The following is a 16,228-nucleotide window of genomic DNA, read 5'->3' as shown; positions in this document are numbered from 1 at the left end:
CAGCTTCGATGCCATCCAAATCTTGAGCACTATCAACCCCTAAGTTACCTTTAGCATAAGCATCCCCAAATACCATGCTCAAATTTGGCCAATTGTTTAGTCCATGCTTCTTGTACTTCAACCAACCTGGATTTGCCTGCATAAGCAGTAATTGTATCACTTAGATGTACTACTCATTGTAATCTAATTTTTAAATAATTCAACTAGCTAGTGAAATCTATTGTACCTGTATTGCCCTATCCCATATGGACTCATCATCAACTGTGACTGCTTTTGTCATTGAGTTCCACCCAAATCCAGTTGTGTCAAGCAATCTCTTGAATTGTTGATACTCGTGTTTCAACTTGTTCATCTTATTGCGTAACTGTTCTCTCCCAACTGGACGATTTAAAGCCTGTTGAAATTGCTTTGTAATGTTCTCCCATCCAATTTTGTTAAATGAATTACCGGATTTGTGACCATTTTTTACAGCTTCTTTCATTGCTTCAATGAAAACAGTGGTCTCAAATTCTGACCACTTAACGGCAGGGATATTACTTCCAGACATAATAGCTAGACATTATAATTTAGTGTAAAAGTTAGCATAGTGGGAACCAAGCAGAGTTTAAAGCCACAGATTACTCACATGAAAAACATCGGGGACAGTTTTACTGAATACTCATAAAGACCTTTGAGGCTAGCAAAATTTATGGTAAAACATAACAACCAAACACAAAATGAAATCTAGACCGAGTGTATCCAATGCATAATAGACTCAATGGCTGAAGTGGTTCAGATGCTTACCAATGAAGATTACATAATTCCTACACCAACAAATCCTCCATTCATGAATAACAGTGCGACATCAGACACCACTGAATTTTTTAGTGTGTGTTCATCATCATTTGGATCTTTGAGAAGTGAAGAATTATCTCAGCCAAGGTAGAAGCAATCTCACTTCTCATCAGAACATCAGACATTATTGTGAGCATTAAATGCAGTATCAGGAATAGGTTTTTACTCTCTGGTTTCATGGATTGAACCTTGTAGATGGGGTTGCACTTACACGCTTATTTGACCTCATTAAAGTGTATAAATTCGAATCAGTGAGGAATCAGCAGAGAAGCTAACGAAAGAAGAAATTGCTTGCTACATGTAATAAACACAATCAAAGAGTTTCCCAGTGAAAGAAGAGTTATATATATATATATATAATGAATTACATTGGGGGTTGGTAAATAGAGATTTTTTTTTCCTTTTTTTTTGTGTATATAAATATTTAAGACCGTGTAATGCATTATATATATATATATATATACAGAACATTTGACACTCTGCAATGTCTTTTTACAGAGAGAAAGAGAGAGAGAGAGAGAGAGAGATGGAATGGATTCTCTCCTTTATGAGATTTGGATTACCAGCAGAAGAAACGGGAAGCAAAGTGTCTCCCTTTGAATCATCTCGCTCTCTCTCTCTCTCTCCTTTGAATCGTATCTCTCTCTCTCTCTCTCTCTCTCTCAAACGCGATTAGGGTTTCATATGGCATAGAAAAATGAAACGATTTACCTATAGAAGAAGAAGAAAGAGAAGAGGTTCAGAAGAGAAGAAGAAGAAATAGAAGAGAAGATGATGTTACCTGCTATGCGTGTGATCGAAATTTCTCCTCAAAACGTTGAAGCTTGATCTTCTTCAACCCATAATATATTTATATCTTAATCACTCAGAAAAAGCCCTAAATCCCATTCCTGTTTGATATGTGATTATAGTAAATGAAGAAGAAGGAGAAACGGTTAGAACAGAAGAAGAAAAACACAAAAGTGCGAACAAGGGAGAAGAAGAGAGAAGAAGATAAAAAGAGAAAAGCGAACAAAGGAGAAGAAGAGAGAACAAGGCGAATAGAGGAGACGAAGATAGAAGAAGGCGAACAAAAGGAGAAGAAGAGAGGAGAAGAAACGAGTACGAACAGAGGAGAAGAAGACACAAGAAGAGAGAGAAGAAGAAGAAGAGGAGAGAAGAGTTTACCTGCAGATGCTCCTCACGCTCCAGCTATCGGGAACGATAGTCCTAATTAGGGATTTTGAAACGAAACTATAGTGACGGAACTCCTTTTTGGAGTTCCGACTTTGGGGTCGTTTTTTTTTCAATTTTCGTTTAAAAAAAAACGAAACACAGCATAATCCCACCAAACGGTTTTTTACGTTTTTTTATTCCAATATAACGAAAAAACGCTAGAAACATTTTTTTAAAACGATACCAAACGGGTCCTAAGTAAAGGGAAAATAATGCTTCCTAGTCGCAACACCTTTGTGCCTAGACACAGAGCGTGTTTCACCCACCGCCTTCAATGTCTGTGCATCCACTCATTAATCCACATACTGGTGCAAAGGCCACATGACCAAGACCAAAAGTAAATATTTAGACCAAATCCAAAAATATGAGCATCATACATATAGAGCCCTGTGTTAGCAATTCGGCCGAATAATTTGCCCTGTGTTAGCAATTCGGCCGAATAATTCGCAAATTATTCGGCCAAACCGAATTTTTCCGAATTAAATCAAAAATTCTGACCGAATCCAAATTAAAAATAAAATTCGGTAAAAAATGTGAATTTTACTGATTTGAATTTAAAACGCGAATAATTCGGGCCAAACCGAATTATTCAGTCCACTTAAACAATATTTATAAAAACAAAAACAAAAAAGCAAAAAAAACAAAAAACAAAAAAACAAAAAAATAAAAAACAAAACGTCATATTTGCTTTTTTGATCGTTTTTTTGACCGAATCCTTAAATTAATCAATCGAATTATTCCGAATAATTCTCCACCCGAATAATTCCCGAATCCGAATTTGCTAACTATGATAGAGCCTACTTATGGAGAAAAGGTTTCAATTACAATTGCTTGGGGAGTCGCGTCCTATAGACGGCCTGATCAAAGGAGGCAGAAGCTGGACTGCCGCCTGAGCTTCTGTTTTACTGGCTTTACTTGTTCCGGGAGGCTTGGCCTGATTCACTCCCATTGAGGCTCGAGTAAAGAACTGAAGCAGAACCGAAAGACCCTAAATGAAGAACCGGTTGGAACCAGAACCATAAGAACCGGATCCCCTCTCCCTCTCCCTCTCCCCTCTCCTGTAGATCAGGAGCAGTTTTCCCTGGAGTTTCAAGTTACATTCGTTACCATGTCTGAAACCTGTAAGTCTGTCGCCCATGTCCATTCCTAAGGAGCTCTCCCCTAGCTCGGATGACCTGACATAAGAAGATGCCTCGGATCTGGATAATGTACCTTCAGAGTTAGACAAAGCAGAAGAGAAAGATGGAGAGGGAGAAGAAAAGACAATAGATGGATTTACAGTGAGAAAGCAATTGAGAGAGAGTGAGAATGAATGTTGCAACACATGGAAAAGATACACCAAGTTTTTTTTTACCCCTAATGAATGATCTACTTCTAAAAATTACATCTACATATATTAGGAGAGAATTTTTATAATTTTTCAAAAGCAGGAAGGTGAAGAGAAGCCCTGTGATGTATAAAACAATGGAACACTGATAATACATCATTTTCCCTGAACATTTCATGGCCGATCTTGATCACCAAAGAGTTTCCCAGATGAAGGATCTAAATGATCTCCAACAGATGAAACCGAACACGGCTGCCGGAAACCAGAACTCAAGCTCGATTCTAGTATCTGGTGTGTGAGGATAATCTCTGGTTTTGCACCTGCAGAACCCATGCTAAAGTGGTGATGTTTAGCTGACCTCTTGCCTTTTGGACTCATAACTGGTGAACTGACATGGCAGCCAGAATCTGGTGTCAATGGTTCATGGTGGGATGAGAAAGACTCATCATAAGAGAGACTCTTTGCTGGTGCACATTCCTTGGAAGCCTTGTCTTGGAGGGGAGACTCGGAGGTTGAAGCAGGTGTTGATGGGTCAGTCTTGTTGTCAGATTCTGGACAGATGTGGCCAGAGGGTGGGGCAGGAAGTGCAGAACCAGGCACTTCCCCAAGAAAACCACCCAGCCGCTCTTGCTCTTCCATTATCTTCTTCAGGTACTTGCCTTGTGCTTCTATTCGTAACTGTAGCTGCCTCTGGACCTGTCATGCATTGATTCAAGAAAGATAAAAAATGAACACTGCCAACCAAAGTCCTAATTAGACACATACATGCCAAATAACGTTGGAGTACCACCTAAACATAAAGATATATAGTCTTATATCTTTGACCTTTTCAAAAGGTTAGCCAATCTACATTCTACCATATACCTTCACAGGGATGAATGTTAAAAGAGTATAGAAATGGCTTCATATTCTCACACCCCCCCCTCCCCCTCCTCCTCCTCCTCCTCCTCCTCCTCCTCCTCCTCCTCCTCCTTGAATTCCTCTAGTTCAAGGAACTTTATTTCTCTCTTTTATTTATCTGATTTACTTTACGAGACACAAGAAATTTAATTAACGAGACACAAGAAATCAACCTAACAGATATATCCTAACACCCGCCCAAGTGTACCCCACTGCTATTTAGATGCCAGAGGTCAGCAATTAGTGGATGATTTACTACAAATAACAAAGAACCATGAAATTTTTTCATCTCCTTGGTGACTTATTCCTTTGGCATCCTCAATGAATATCTAATCTCTGAACCCTACAAGCTTAGCAATCTCGGGACAGGATACCATCTTGGGCCTTGTTCTGGGCACATTTACTTCAATCTTGGGACAGATACATATCTCACCCATAACAAAATTGGAATGAGAAAAATTCGGTCAAATATGATTTTCTAAGTCCAAAAAAAAGGTGAAATATTGGTTAAAATAAAAAAGCGTGTGAAAAAAAAATAGAAATGGATTAATTGGGGTATTAAATGTTTGGTTTCAGTCAGCAAATAGTGGCTACATACTTGTACCCACACACAATAAAAATATATATATATATATATATATGTGAAAGTTTACAGTTGTTTGACTTGTTTCCAATAAAAAAGAGAAAAAAATAAATTATTTGCATAGTGACCAAAAGGCTAGTATTCTTTCTCTTTCATTTTATTGCATTTTCTGGCCAACAGATATAGCCTTGTGGTCCATCTTTTGCCACAGAAAAGCTTATGTATTGGGAATTATGAAGCTTTTGGAAAACTCTCAAATAGACAAGGAATCACTATGTAGAAAAAAAAAAGTCATAGCAAGCAGCACCATGATTTTTTAAGGAGAAAAGCTGGGGAGAAGCACACATTCACCTCTCCTCTTACTCCATACCAATTAAATTTTAAAAATAAGTGACCAATTTCCACTTTTAAAGAAATCATGGAACTTGGATTAAGACATGGTCCTAAAAGAAGGGACAAATTGGTACCAAAAAAGGAAGAAAAAAAAAACTGAGCCCGTAACAACAACTACTAGTAAATGTTATCATGTGCAGCATGTGGTAGTAAACCAAACAAAACTCACTTTCACTCTCCTTCTGATTTCTATCTAATAAATGTATACTATCTCAATATTTTTGAAAATGTAGCTTATCAGGCTGTCCCAATCTATGCTTTTTGTATGAATACTTATTTAAAATAAAACATTACATATCACACTTGTCAAAGCGCATAACAAAATGTTCATAGTCAGTTTGCCTGATACCTAGAATTCAGCCCAAGGCAGAATTTTTGTGTCAAGTCACAAATTTGTAACCGAAGAGCATTTTAGCCTTTCTGGCTAACTATGTTATACTTCAAGAATTCGAACAGGTTCACCATAAAAAGAATTACAGTATACAAATAATAACAATATATCTATTTTAAAACCGTGCTTCAAGAACTATAAGTAGAAAGACTTGCCTCTAATTGCTCATGCAGCCGCTTTTGTACTTCCATCTGCAGCTTGAGTGCGTCTGTTATTTGCATACCACTACAGCCACAAAGATTTCATATTTAAAAGATCAAGTAGCCCACAAATATATGTTTCACGATAAACAATAAACAATCTACCCAGAGTTTTTTTTTTTTTTGGGCCACAGCTTAAGTTCTACGACCATCCAAAAGAATGCAAGAGATTGGATGGTTCGTAACTTAGTATCATTCACTCCAGTTGTTGTAGAGATATCTTAAATGGAGCCATCAGTTACATTCATGCCTTCAGCATGGATAGGAATTGTCCAGGTCAAATGGCCCTTTATCCGTAGCACAAATGCCAGGCCCGATCATGATCAAGTTACAGTGTATAAAATCAAAATTCAAGACGGGGAACGGTAGATCATTAGTTGGGTTGTTAGCTTCGGTCCCTTGACGAAAGTGAGGAAAATGCTAAACCAGAACCTAAACTGATTGTTTATCAGGTGAGGTATGCCAAAGGGGCTTGCAAGTATAGGCTAGGAGGTTAGAGGTTAATTCACACCCTGGCCATTTTCATAACAACAATGTGGATGTAAAAATCCATCATGATTTATTTGCCAGTAAAAGTTCACATCGTACAAAGCTAAAAAAGGTTATCGAACTTACGAAGAACCATCCAAGCCAGTAAATGAGTCGCCTGATTCTTTCTTGTCAACCTTCTTACCTGCACTTGCAAAATGTCAGATAATTTAATTCCAAAAGTATCTATTGTACCCTGTTTTCAAACTACCACTATGAGTGAAAGAAAAACCAATGTCACCCTTCCAAAAAAGTAAAAAAAGAATGCAGCCATAAGTCTGTAATGCAAGATAGATGTACACACCATCAGATGAAGACTCTGGGACATAGTTTGCAAGCCGATATTTCTGAATCCACCACAGTGACAGAATTAAAAAAAAAACGCCAGAAAAGAAAAAAGAGTACGAGGAAGAAAAGGATGTAAGGAAGGTTCTCGTTACCATAAATACTTGCCTGCAAGTGGCTTTTAACATGATAAATAGTCAAACCTTGTACACCCATGACTTTGAGCACACCTTTAGGAGTAGCCCCTGTAACAGTGGAGAAGAAACACTGATGTCATTCCGACCTAACACAGGTTTTCGAGAATTGAAACTCAGAGGACTGCTCAACTGAAATTTCGTACTTTCTTGTACTGAATCATTTTCACTGTACTTGGTCAATTTTACAAACATGTCATCAAGGATTTCTGCAAATCACAATTCTGAGGTTCTCAAATAACCAAGTAACACCCCTCAACCTAACACCCTAATATGGACTGAACAAAGTGCATGCGTCAAGCTTAGTTACCCAATAGAGTTCTCTGTTTTTTTTTTTTTTTGGGGTGGGGGTAGTGGAGGAATTCTAGAAAGACCAAGTAATCTCCTTTACAACACACCCAAGTACTAATTGAATTGGGCATAAATGGTAAAGTTCTCCAGCACCGAACTAAGTAATGGAAAATTCCTGTTATCTCTCGGAATAGTGCAACACCAGAAATGACCCAAAACATTTCACTCTCTCTCCCTCCCTCCCACTTCTTTCCCTCTGTTATGCAAGATCAAAATATCGAAAACCTTTTTGTGACAATGAAATTTTCATTTTCTAAGAACTGATAAAATTCTGCAACAGAATACAAAGGGACTACCAGAATAATATCTAGAAATAGTCTCTATCTACAACTGGGGTTCTAGCATCCATAACAAACTTTTTGTTGTTCAGCAGTTGAAATATAATTTGCTGAAATTCATAGTTTCATCCCAAAAATATCATGTGATATGGAATGCATGTTCCATAATCATCAAGTACGTTATAAACTCTGAACAAAAATTCATAGAACTTACTATCTGGGCCACCAAGTTGCAACACAGCATCCACAAAACGTCCATGCAGCTCATGCGTCCAACGTAAGCGTTGCCTGGAGGCAAGATTAGAGTTATTGCTGCTGATATTGTTGCCTCCACTTCCAGGAGCCATTGCAGTGGCACTGCTGTCTTGGTGCTGGCCTTGATCTAATGAGTTGTTGCAAACTAAATTTGAACTAGGTACAGTCTTTGGCTGATACATTTGTCATTTACCTATGAACAGGAGACAGAAATTCATCTAGTTCAGTGAGAAACAGTATCATGAAGACTTTATAGAACTCTGCATGCATGAGAGAGAGAGAGAGGCAGCGAACATAAAAAATTAAACTTCAGCAAAAAGAGAAAGAGCAAGAGATCATGTGCTCATTAAGAAAGAAAGACCATAGAATCCTCTTAGGTCAATGAAAAGACTGACTTGGTTTCTAGACTATTAGGTCTTGAAAAATCAGAGCATCCTCCTTAGATGAAAAAATTCCTTGAGCTCCTGAAAGCCTCCTCGCCCATTACCTTTGCATTAATCACTGTTGCACTGGCAATGTAGTGAGGTGCTTCATGCACCAAGCCTACACGCACATATGCACCAGTTAAAGTAAGGGTGCCTGAGTCACACCTTGCACTTGGTACACAACCATTTTCTTAGGCTCACTAATTCTACTGTCATTGTCATGGTCTTGAGTCCCTAGTCATCAGGACTTCATCAAATATTGAGAAGAAGTTATTCGAAGAACATGGATGAATTGGGATCTGGAGTCTGGACTGGGCATGGATAACCACCTACCCAGGCCTGTCTACTACAAAAATGTCCAAGACACAAACACACTTGAGAAAATTCCAACTACTAAGATTGAATCAGAAAGGAATAAATAAAATATAAGAAGATTTAGTCCAAAATAACAGAAATGTTCAAAAAGAAGCAGGTCCCAAGCCCAAGACTCCTAAGAACCAAACTCACCCCTGACATTCTGCAAATACATTATTCTAAAACAACCCAAAGAGAAGCTTGTCCAAACTTGGGTGTTAGAGATGCTATGAGGTTCAAGTCCGTCCTTACTCTCTTGGACTGTTTTGCATCACTAAAGTCTGTCTTAGAAGCAGTATCACAACCAGGACTGTTACCACTTAACAGTCACTCAATCCATTTAGTATTTCTTGTTTCAAAGCATTCCTTGGATTAGGGCCCACATTTCTCTGCAAAGTTATGCCTGCCTAGCTTTACTAAATTATAAGAAAGTCCACTAAATAGGATGATGGCAGAAAGAATTTTTATCCAAACATTAATCAGTCGTGAATGAATTTTTATCCAAACATTAATCAGTCGTCTATTTGTAGACAATATATATTTGTTGAACATGTCGAGTCAAGATAATCCAAACTTTCTAGCAAAGAGTATCCTGAATTTTGTGATTCTAAGGACTTTTTTTCAAAAGCAATTTACTTTGGAATAAATCCATTCAGTTCAGAACTTTTGGCATTTAAAACAGAGGTACGTACATCATTCCTGCCCAGACCATGCAAATCTATTGGAAGATAATGAGTAGAACCCAAATTATAATTCTCTCACTTACCTTGCATACTTCGAGAAATTTCAGTTGTCTTCAATAAGTTCATAAGCACCTACCTGACTTTTTTCACGCTTATCCAAAACTGCCTATTTAGTAGATTATTAGAACTACCCACATGTTATCCATAAAAAGTAACAGGGTTTACCACATGCAATAGAAGCCTAAGTTTAGAGGAACTACTTTGATATTTTAAATTAAAATATGGTGTATCCATTTGAGTCAATTAAGAGTCAAAAGATGCAAATACTTCCAACAGGCAGATGTCCATGCAACCTAATGAATCTCTGGAAACATGATTCATCCAACAAATGTACAAGTTAAGAAACAATGTGACTAATAGATCAAAGCAAAACTAAGTATATACAAAGTGATGAAAACAGGATGAAAACACCGCATGTTCTGAGAGCATGCGGTTCCAACCTTAGAGATGAATCCGACTCATTGCCCATTCTTTTGCATTTTGTCCCCCCCCCCACCCCCCACCTAAATTTATTATATTAAAAGAATAAGAATTGGCAGTTCTTGAGCAAGGTTTGACTCTGAAGAAAAAGAACCTTGTTTGACATAGGAAAGTAAAGATCAGGGGTTTAAAATATCGGAATTGGATCGCTTGAATTGGCCAAGCTTGATCCCGATTCCTGCCTATCTGAATAGGCTGATCCAGGAAGGGTTTCTAGGGTTCAGGCTGTTTTCGGTTGGCTGTTGCCAATCCTGCTTACTTGAACCTCGGTAAAGATGCAAGGCAACCTCAAATCCAGTTTCAGCTAGATCTAGGTTACTTCAGTTGTTGTCAACAAAAGTCCAGCACTGTCAGTCCAGACCTCTAGTTTTAATCTAGGGTTCTGGGAGGATGTTATAATTCGCATGGTAGATACAAGTGATTGGAAAGAACCACTATGATTTCAGTTTCCACATTTATAGACCACCAAAACACAGAGCTCCCAAATTTGATTACCCATAATATTTCCGGAAAAAAACAAATACCCATGTTACTGATAAAAGAAACCTACTCATATCTCATCATAAACAGAAATAATTGATGTTTGAGAGGGGAAGGGGGGATGTGTTCTCAGATCCTTTAGATACTTCCATAAATGGATCCATCGCCAGGCATAGCTTAATCGTAATTTCCTCCCCTCTCTTTTTTTAGAACACAGAAATCAACTCAGAAGATTCAAAATCTCAACTAATTAAAACACAGTTTCTATATATCCATAGCTAGAACGAGATACAACTCTTAAAGTCAAAATTAAAGAACAAAAAAAGGGAGCAAATAAGAATTGAGAACGAGGAGAAAAGCTTTAACCTTGTTGATTAAAAAAGAAGACTGATAATAGAGGCGAATTCGTAGCTTCGTAGAACAAAATTAGTTAAGTGAATTCCAATTCCTGAGAGGCTTTTGCTGCGTACTATTTCACTGTGAAAAGTAAATACCAGTGGAGCGTTTCAGATTCAACATTCGGCCAATAAAAGCTTATGGTCTTCGACTACGAAATTCAAAGTCTTTGATTTCTGTTTTCTCCAATGATCTAGCTTTGCAATCATGACCCATGACATATGATTGGCGACATTTTTGTTCGTTTTAATTGGGGCTACTTAGATTTTATATATAACTAAGATTTTCTTCTTCTTCTTTCCCGTCTCTTTTAATGTACGGCCCAACTCTTAAGTGTAGATATTCCAACTAGCTTACCAAAAACAAAAAAACCCAACCATCCAACAAATTTTTTTAGTTTACAAAAATGGGTACCGGATCACAGCTTAATTGGCGATTCCCATGGATTGAGGAATCGGTATTGGATCATTCGATTCGTATATTAATTTGAGTCCACATTTTCTGCATCAAGCAGTGAGGTGCAGTGAGGTGCAATGGTTACAGACGATTTTCACATTATCGATTTTGTATAAGGTATAGGTATAAACCAAGGGTAAAAATGTAAAATATCATAATCCTTAAATGAAAATTATAAATGAGAAACCAATACCGCAGTACACCTTGAAAAAACTTCTTTTTTTTTTCTCTCTTTCCAAAATATTTGATTAAAAAAAAAAAACATGTGAGCATGCATAAGCTACACCATTTCCTCAGAAAGACTTTTTCCAAAATAAATAAACCTAGACTATTTGTTAAAAGAAAATAGATAGAATATTTTTGGCAGATTCCATCACGCCGATCATTCCCAAGTTCCGTTTGCTTTAATGGGAAGTCAGAATATTGATCTAAGTAACTCTAAATTCCTTATTCTTTTATAAAAAATGATTCTCTTAGCAAATAATATAAGAAAGGGCACCAATGAGAGTGACGAAATGGTTTCATAAGTAGGAGATAGAAAGATCATTTTATGGGAGGCGAAGAGAGATGAATAGAAAGGGTGCTAGCATACCAAAACAGTGTGGAAACAAGTAAAACGGCAGAGGTGGTACAACAGGGAAGATAGCTTAAAATTAAACTAAATCTACTATAAGCGAATGATTCAATTGACAACAAACACAAACACATTCAAGCTCCCTCTTCTTGCAAGTAATAAGAAGGATGGTGAAATCAATTTAAAAATGAAATAACAACATTTGAAATCCCACTGTCTACTAAATAAACTTTTCAAATGAATTGTTATTTAGAACATTTTTGGCTACACAATCATGTTCATGTTTTGATTTTGTATTTGGTTTCACTTTTCTTTCATGTACTTCCCTCACAAGTCAGAAGAAATCTAAGCTAACAATAGCTTTTTGATTAATTCCTTCATACTCTATTTGGTTGCAAGAGAAATTCTTATTTGTGGTGCCTTTTTTTTTTTCAAAAAAATATGTCAAAGATTTAGAAAGAACCCTCGAAACTCTGATTCCCACTCATAGAGCCGCTCCCCTCTTTAAGAAGATGTGAAATTTTCATATAATTTTTTTTAAGTGAAATCTCATACTTGAAAAACAAATATTTGTGATGATCATCCAATGTGATTGTATCATTAATTTTAACTAACTCCATATTGAGTTATTAAATTTCATTAATTTTAACTAATTCCATATTGAGTTATTAAATTTCATTTTACCTCGCGTCCAATCCAAACCCCTTTGCTATAATATATACAATAATAATTATATATAAAATATATCATTACTAAAAATGTAAGAAAAATTAAGTAATTTATGTAATCATATAGGTCACATGGAGTAATAATTATTAAAAAAAAAATTTGTAACTTAAAATTTTTTATTTCCCTTATCTTTATACATTCCCTTAAAATCAAACATAACCTCTACGTTTATGCATAATTTTGAAACATAAACAACGGCCAACATTCAATGGGTCAGTGTGATACAAGCACGGATCAAGGTATCAGTATCGCATCTGCCGACATCACCAGTATCTGATACTTGATACTGATACTGATACTGATACAGATTACAAGTATCGGCTAAAAAGTGAATCATTTTTACATTTTAAGGCCGATCCAGGCCCAATATAACATATCGGTGATCTACATCATACTGTAAACCAGCAAACAAGTTGTACAGCCTTCATCACCTAAAAACAAATACAGAAACTTCGGCACAATATATATCCGACCAGGCAAAATTTTCATAAACTATTTGATCCATGTAAAAAAAAGAACAGGGCATACCCAACTTGAACAATCTACAACTTTGTAAATACAGACCAACATACCCAACCACCAGCATAACAGGATGCTATTTGTCTCACATTTTGCTTTACAAACCAAACGTTTCTCTTTCTTTATAACCACCACCACCCCCACCACTGAAGCAAAACTGTCACTGCAAGCTCGTAATAAATAACAACAATATGGAGTAAACACTCAGAGAGATTCTAACCAAACCTGCAAAAATCAAAATATAGAGCTAGATCTCAACTGAAAATGCCCCCCTACCTACTTAGTAGCATCATCAAAACCCCAGCCTAGATAGGAGCTAAAACACACATCATAGGGAAACAAGTTAAACCCGACAAGCATCGCTACCAGTGCCCTGAATAAGATTTGAGGGCGGATGCCAGCACCTTGACACCTATTGTGTTTGAATAAGCTGTACCAGCCTAAAAGAGAGAGTTTTGAGTTATCCCCTTGTCTTGGCCCTCTTCATTCCAAGGCTGTTGTGAAAGGGGGAAACTGAACCAGACAAATGTGATCCTTCTTCACGGAGTGTACCATTAAGAATAGCTAGCTCTCGGAGCTGCTGCTTTTTAAAGAAATCCTGAGATTCATCCTGGATGTTGGTGAGGGAATAGAAAAATCATTAGAATGACATGCACAGATGCAAGGAACTACAAATGAGATCATTCCTAAATATGAATTAATTAGAATATAACAGGAGAGAGGAGGAAGAATTACCACAGGCTTGAGCAAATCTTCAAGGATCTCACAAGCTTGCATTAGGCGGGCATCAACAATTTCCACAGGCAACTCCGCCTCCACAAGTATATGGAGAGGTTCACAGAGATGCTCATATCCCGGTTTTCCTCTCATCATTTCTTCCTGTCAAGGAAAGTAACAGACATTGATTGCTATGAGCCAGGTTGGTGTTGAAATATACAAAACAACAGACACGACTCTGGCCATTTTCTAACCAGGGCCAGAAATGCAGCAAGTTATTATTTTGTTTATGTAATATGAAATACAAAATGCAAACAAAGATAGTATAGCCGAAATGGACACTAATCAATGGGAAAGATAAAATAAGAAATGAGCACATTAGAAATAATTTAGCAGTAGATTTGACTCATGATGAGTTGAAAGATTTCATTTGAGGTGCCATGGACATGGGCAACGTACATCTCTATATGCACCGAGTGATATGACACAGATAGGAGGATATACTAGATAAGGAACAGTCTTAAAAGTACATTTTGGTGAGAAAGACATTAATAGCTTAGGGCTTAGGGTTAACAATAATTGTGGCTCCAAATATAGTTGACAGTGAAACAGAATTCGTGCATCCAACTAAGCCTACTAGGTCTGGATAAAGCTTAGTTGAGCAGAGCATGGTATACGGCAAACACTGTAATCAGAGATAGGTTCACTCCAGCAAAGTAAAATGGGAAGCACTCAAGACTTAGCCACAAGTTCACGCGTATTACATGTTGCACATGTAATGCCGATTGCAGGCCCCAATGGTCTGGTGACTCTGGAAGTCACAAATCCCGTGATATAGGACGTTGCAGGGCATGAAGGGCATTTGGTTGTATCTTTATGTACCTTGGAAATTGTGAAAGTGTGTATCAAGGGGTTGTGTTCTATGGATGCTCCATGGAACAGTGTATCACGGATATGTCAAATAGCTTAGCTGTAGTTAGTTGTTATGTCGCTTTAGTAGTTGTCTTTTATAATTAGACTTGGGTAGTTATTTGTTCCTATTGTAATTAGTCTGTCTCAGTCTTACAATCTTAGTAGGATCCCTAGTCCCTACTAAAAGTTGGTTATTGGATAATATAAAGGAATAGCTAGTCCCAATAGAGAGATTTCTCCAATGTGTGTTCTACCTCACCAGAAGTCTCGTTTCATCTCTCTCTTCTCTTCACTGCTGTTTCTTTAAGCTTTGATATACTCACAGTAACAAATTACCAGGTCTCATCATGCCAGCCTAAAGCATGAGCAGACCCTATATATAAAATTTGCTAAATGCTTCAGGCCCCGTTTATATGGCGGACAAAGAGGGGAGGGAAAGGAGAAGTAATGGACCCCACAAGTAATAAAGTAGAAGAAAAGGAAAGAGAACGAAAGTAAACTATGTAAACAATGAAAAATCATAATTTTTATTACAATGCGTAATAAATTTCTGGGCCCCATATGTAATAAAGTCATTTCCCTCCCTTCCCCCAAAATCCTACCCTAAATGGTGGGATTTTGGAGAAGGGTGTGTGCGCTAAATGGCTTGCCATGTAGGCAGACAAGTTTCCTTAATTCATGGATGATTGTCTGCTAGTTTTTCCCACCCAAGGCAGCCAGACACCTGCCTTTTTGGAATTTTATGAAAACCCTACAATTATCCCACCCCACTATTTTCCGTCAAACAAACAAGGCCTCAAGGTTCTAATCTATCCAGACTTTCCCAAATTTATTAAGGATAATTTCTGAGTAGCTAGTTGTCTCAAAACTGCAACAATTGCCATTAGGATTCATTTATTACCCGGGTTGGATCCTTGATGCTACCACAACCTCTGATCAGGACACGACAATCAGTACTTGCCTCTACACGTTTAAGAGAGTTCCCTCGAGGACCAAGGAGGCGGCCAACAAAGTTGTACTGCAAAAGAAAGTAGGAGAAAAGGAAAGGGAACACAAAGGTTCAATGTCAAACGTCACAAAATACGGACAAAAAGAGGAATTATTATGGTAAAGCAAGATATTTCTCACATACAGTAGGGTATTTGTCTACAGGAATGTCCACTCGGATCGTTTTCTTGACAATAAGACCTGAAGAGCTACCCTGTGATCCAAGCCAACTCTGTGCTGATGAGGATTGTAAGAAGCCTAACCTCTGCATATTAGTTTCCACATGTTGTTAAACAAAACATATTAAAAAATGTGACTGAAGAATAAGTTGGCAGTGTGAGAACTAAAATACCATCCTTAAGTTCTAAATTATAAATAAAAAATGGGAACTTTAGGTTAATATATGATAAACTGCGTAGATAGAATAAATTACACATTCAAAAGTTGAAAAAGGATTCTACCATGGAAAATTCGCAAAAAATCCAGAGGTTCTAAAATCTACACAGCAATGCTGAAATGCATTTTGTGATTTCTACAATTCAATCCATTATTTTTAGGAGGTTCTGTATCAGAGCATGCAGTCCAACCAGTAGTTCAGGACATAGCAGATCAATAATGATTTGAGACCTAAAACCATCAGATCCATAGGAAAGGACTCGGTGATTACAAAACCCAAAACTTAATAAACAGCCCACTTTTATCTACTTTCATTTTTTTTTTTT

At 37.2% G+C, this 16,228-nt stretch overlaps 2 protein-coding genes across 2 annotated transcripts in view; both read right to left on the bottom strand.

Annotated features, from left to right (window-relative positions):
• Positions 1–3,300: 3,300 nt before the first annotated feature.
• Positions 3,301–10,870, bottom strand: LOC122092683 (myb family transcription factor PHL7-like). Its single transcript, XM_042662914.1, has 7 exons — positions 10,583–10,870; positions 7,694–7,927; positions 6,825–6,901; positions 6,676–6,718; positions 6,459–6,516; positions 5,799–5,868; positions 3,301–4,072 (listed from the first exon to the last, which is right to left on the bottom strand). Exons 2-7 carry the CDS (start codon positions 7,914–7,916, stop codon positions 3,551–3,553), a joined length of 993 nt encoding a protein of 330 aa, XP_042518848.1. The 5' UTR covers positions 7,917–7,927; positions 10,583–10,870; the 3' UTR covers positions 3,301–3,550.
• Positions 10,871–12,836: 1,966 nt separating this feature from the next.
• The window catches only part of LOC122093788 (KH domain-containing protein At5g56140-like), a 10,147-nt gene continuing 6,755 nt past the window's right edge, over positions 12,837–16,228 (bottom strand). Inside the window, exons 4-7 of the mRNA XM_042664270.1 lie at positions 15,652–15,771; positions 15,421–15,537; positions 13,626–13,769; positions 12,837–13,500 (exon numbers count right to left, since the gene is read on the bottom strand). Coding sequence (XP_042520204.1) covers positions 13,351–13,500; positions 13,626–13,769; positions 15,421–15,537; positions 15,652–15,771 — 531 coding nt within the window. The 3' untranslated portion in view covers positions 12,837–13,350. The remainder of the gene's footprint in view (positions 13,501–13,625; positions 13,770–15,420; positions 15,538–15,651; positions 15,772–16,228) is intronic.

Source organism: Macadamia integrifolia, chromosome 11, assembly GCF_013358625.1.
Source record: "Macadamia integrifolia cultivar HAES 741 chromosome 11, SCU_Mint_v3, whole genome shotgun sequence".
NCBI lineage: Eukaryota > Viridiplantae > Streptophyta > Magnoliopsida > Proteales > Proteaceae > Macadamia > Macadamia integrifolia.
This window is presented reverse-complemented; position numbering and strand designations above follow the sequence as displayed.

Coding starts and splice junctions, on each gene's coding strand:
- LOC122092683 (XM_042662914.1), bottom strand. CDS start 7,916: ATGTATCAGCCAAAGACTGTACCTAGTTCAAATTTAGTTTGCAACAAC. Junction 6,719..6,824: donor ATGTTAAAAGCCACTTGCAG/GCAAGTATTTAT, acceptor TGGTGGATTCAG/AAATATCGGCTTGCAAACTA. Junction 6,517..6,675: donor CCCAGAGTCTTCATCTGATG/GTGTGTACATCT, acceptor TTGCAAGTGCAG/GTAAGAAGGTTGACAAGAAA.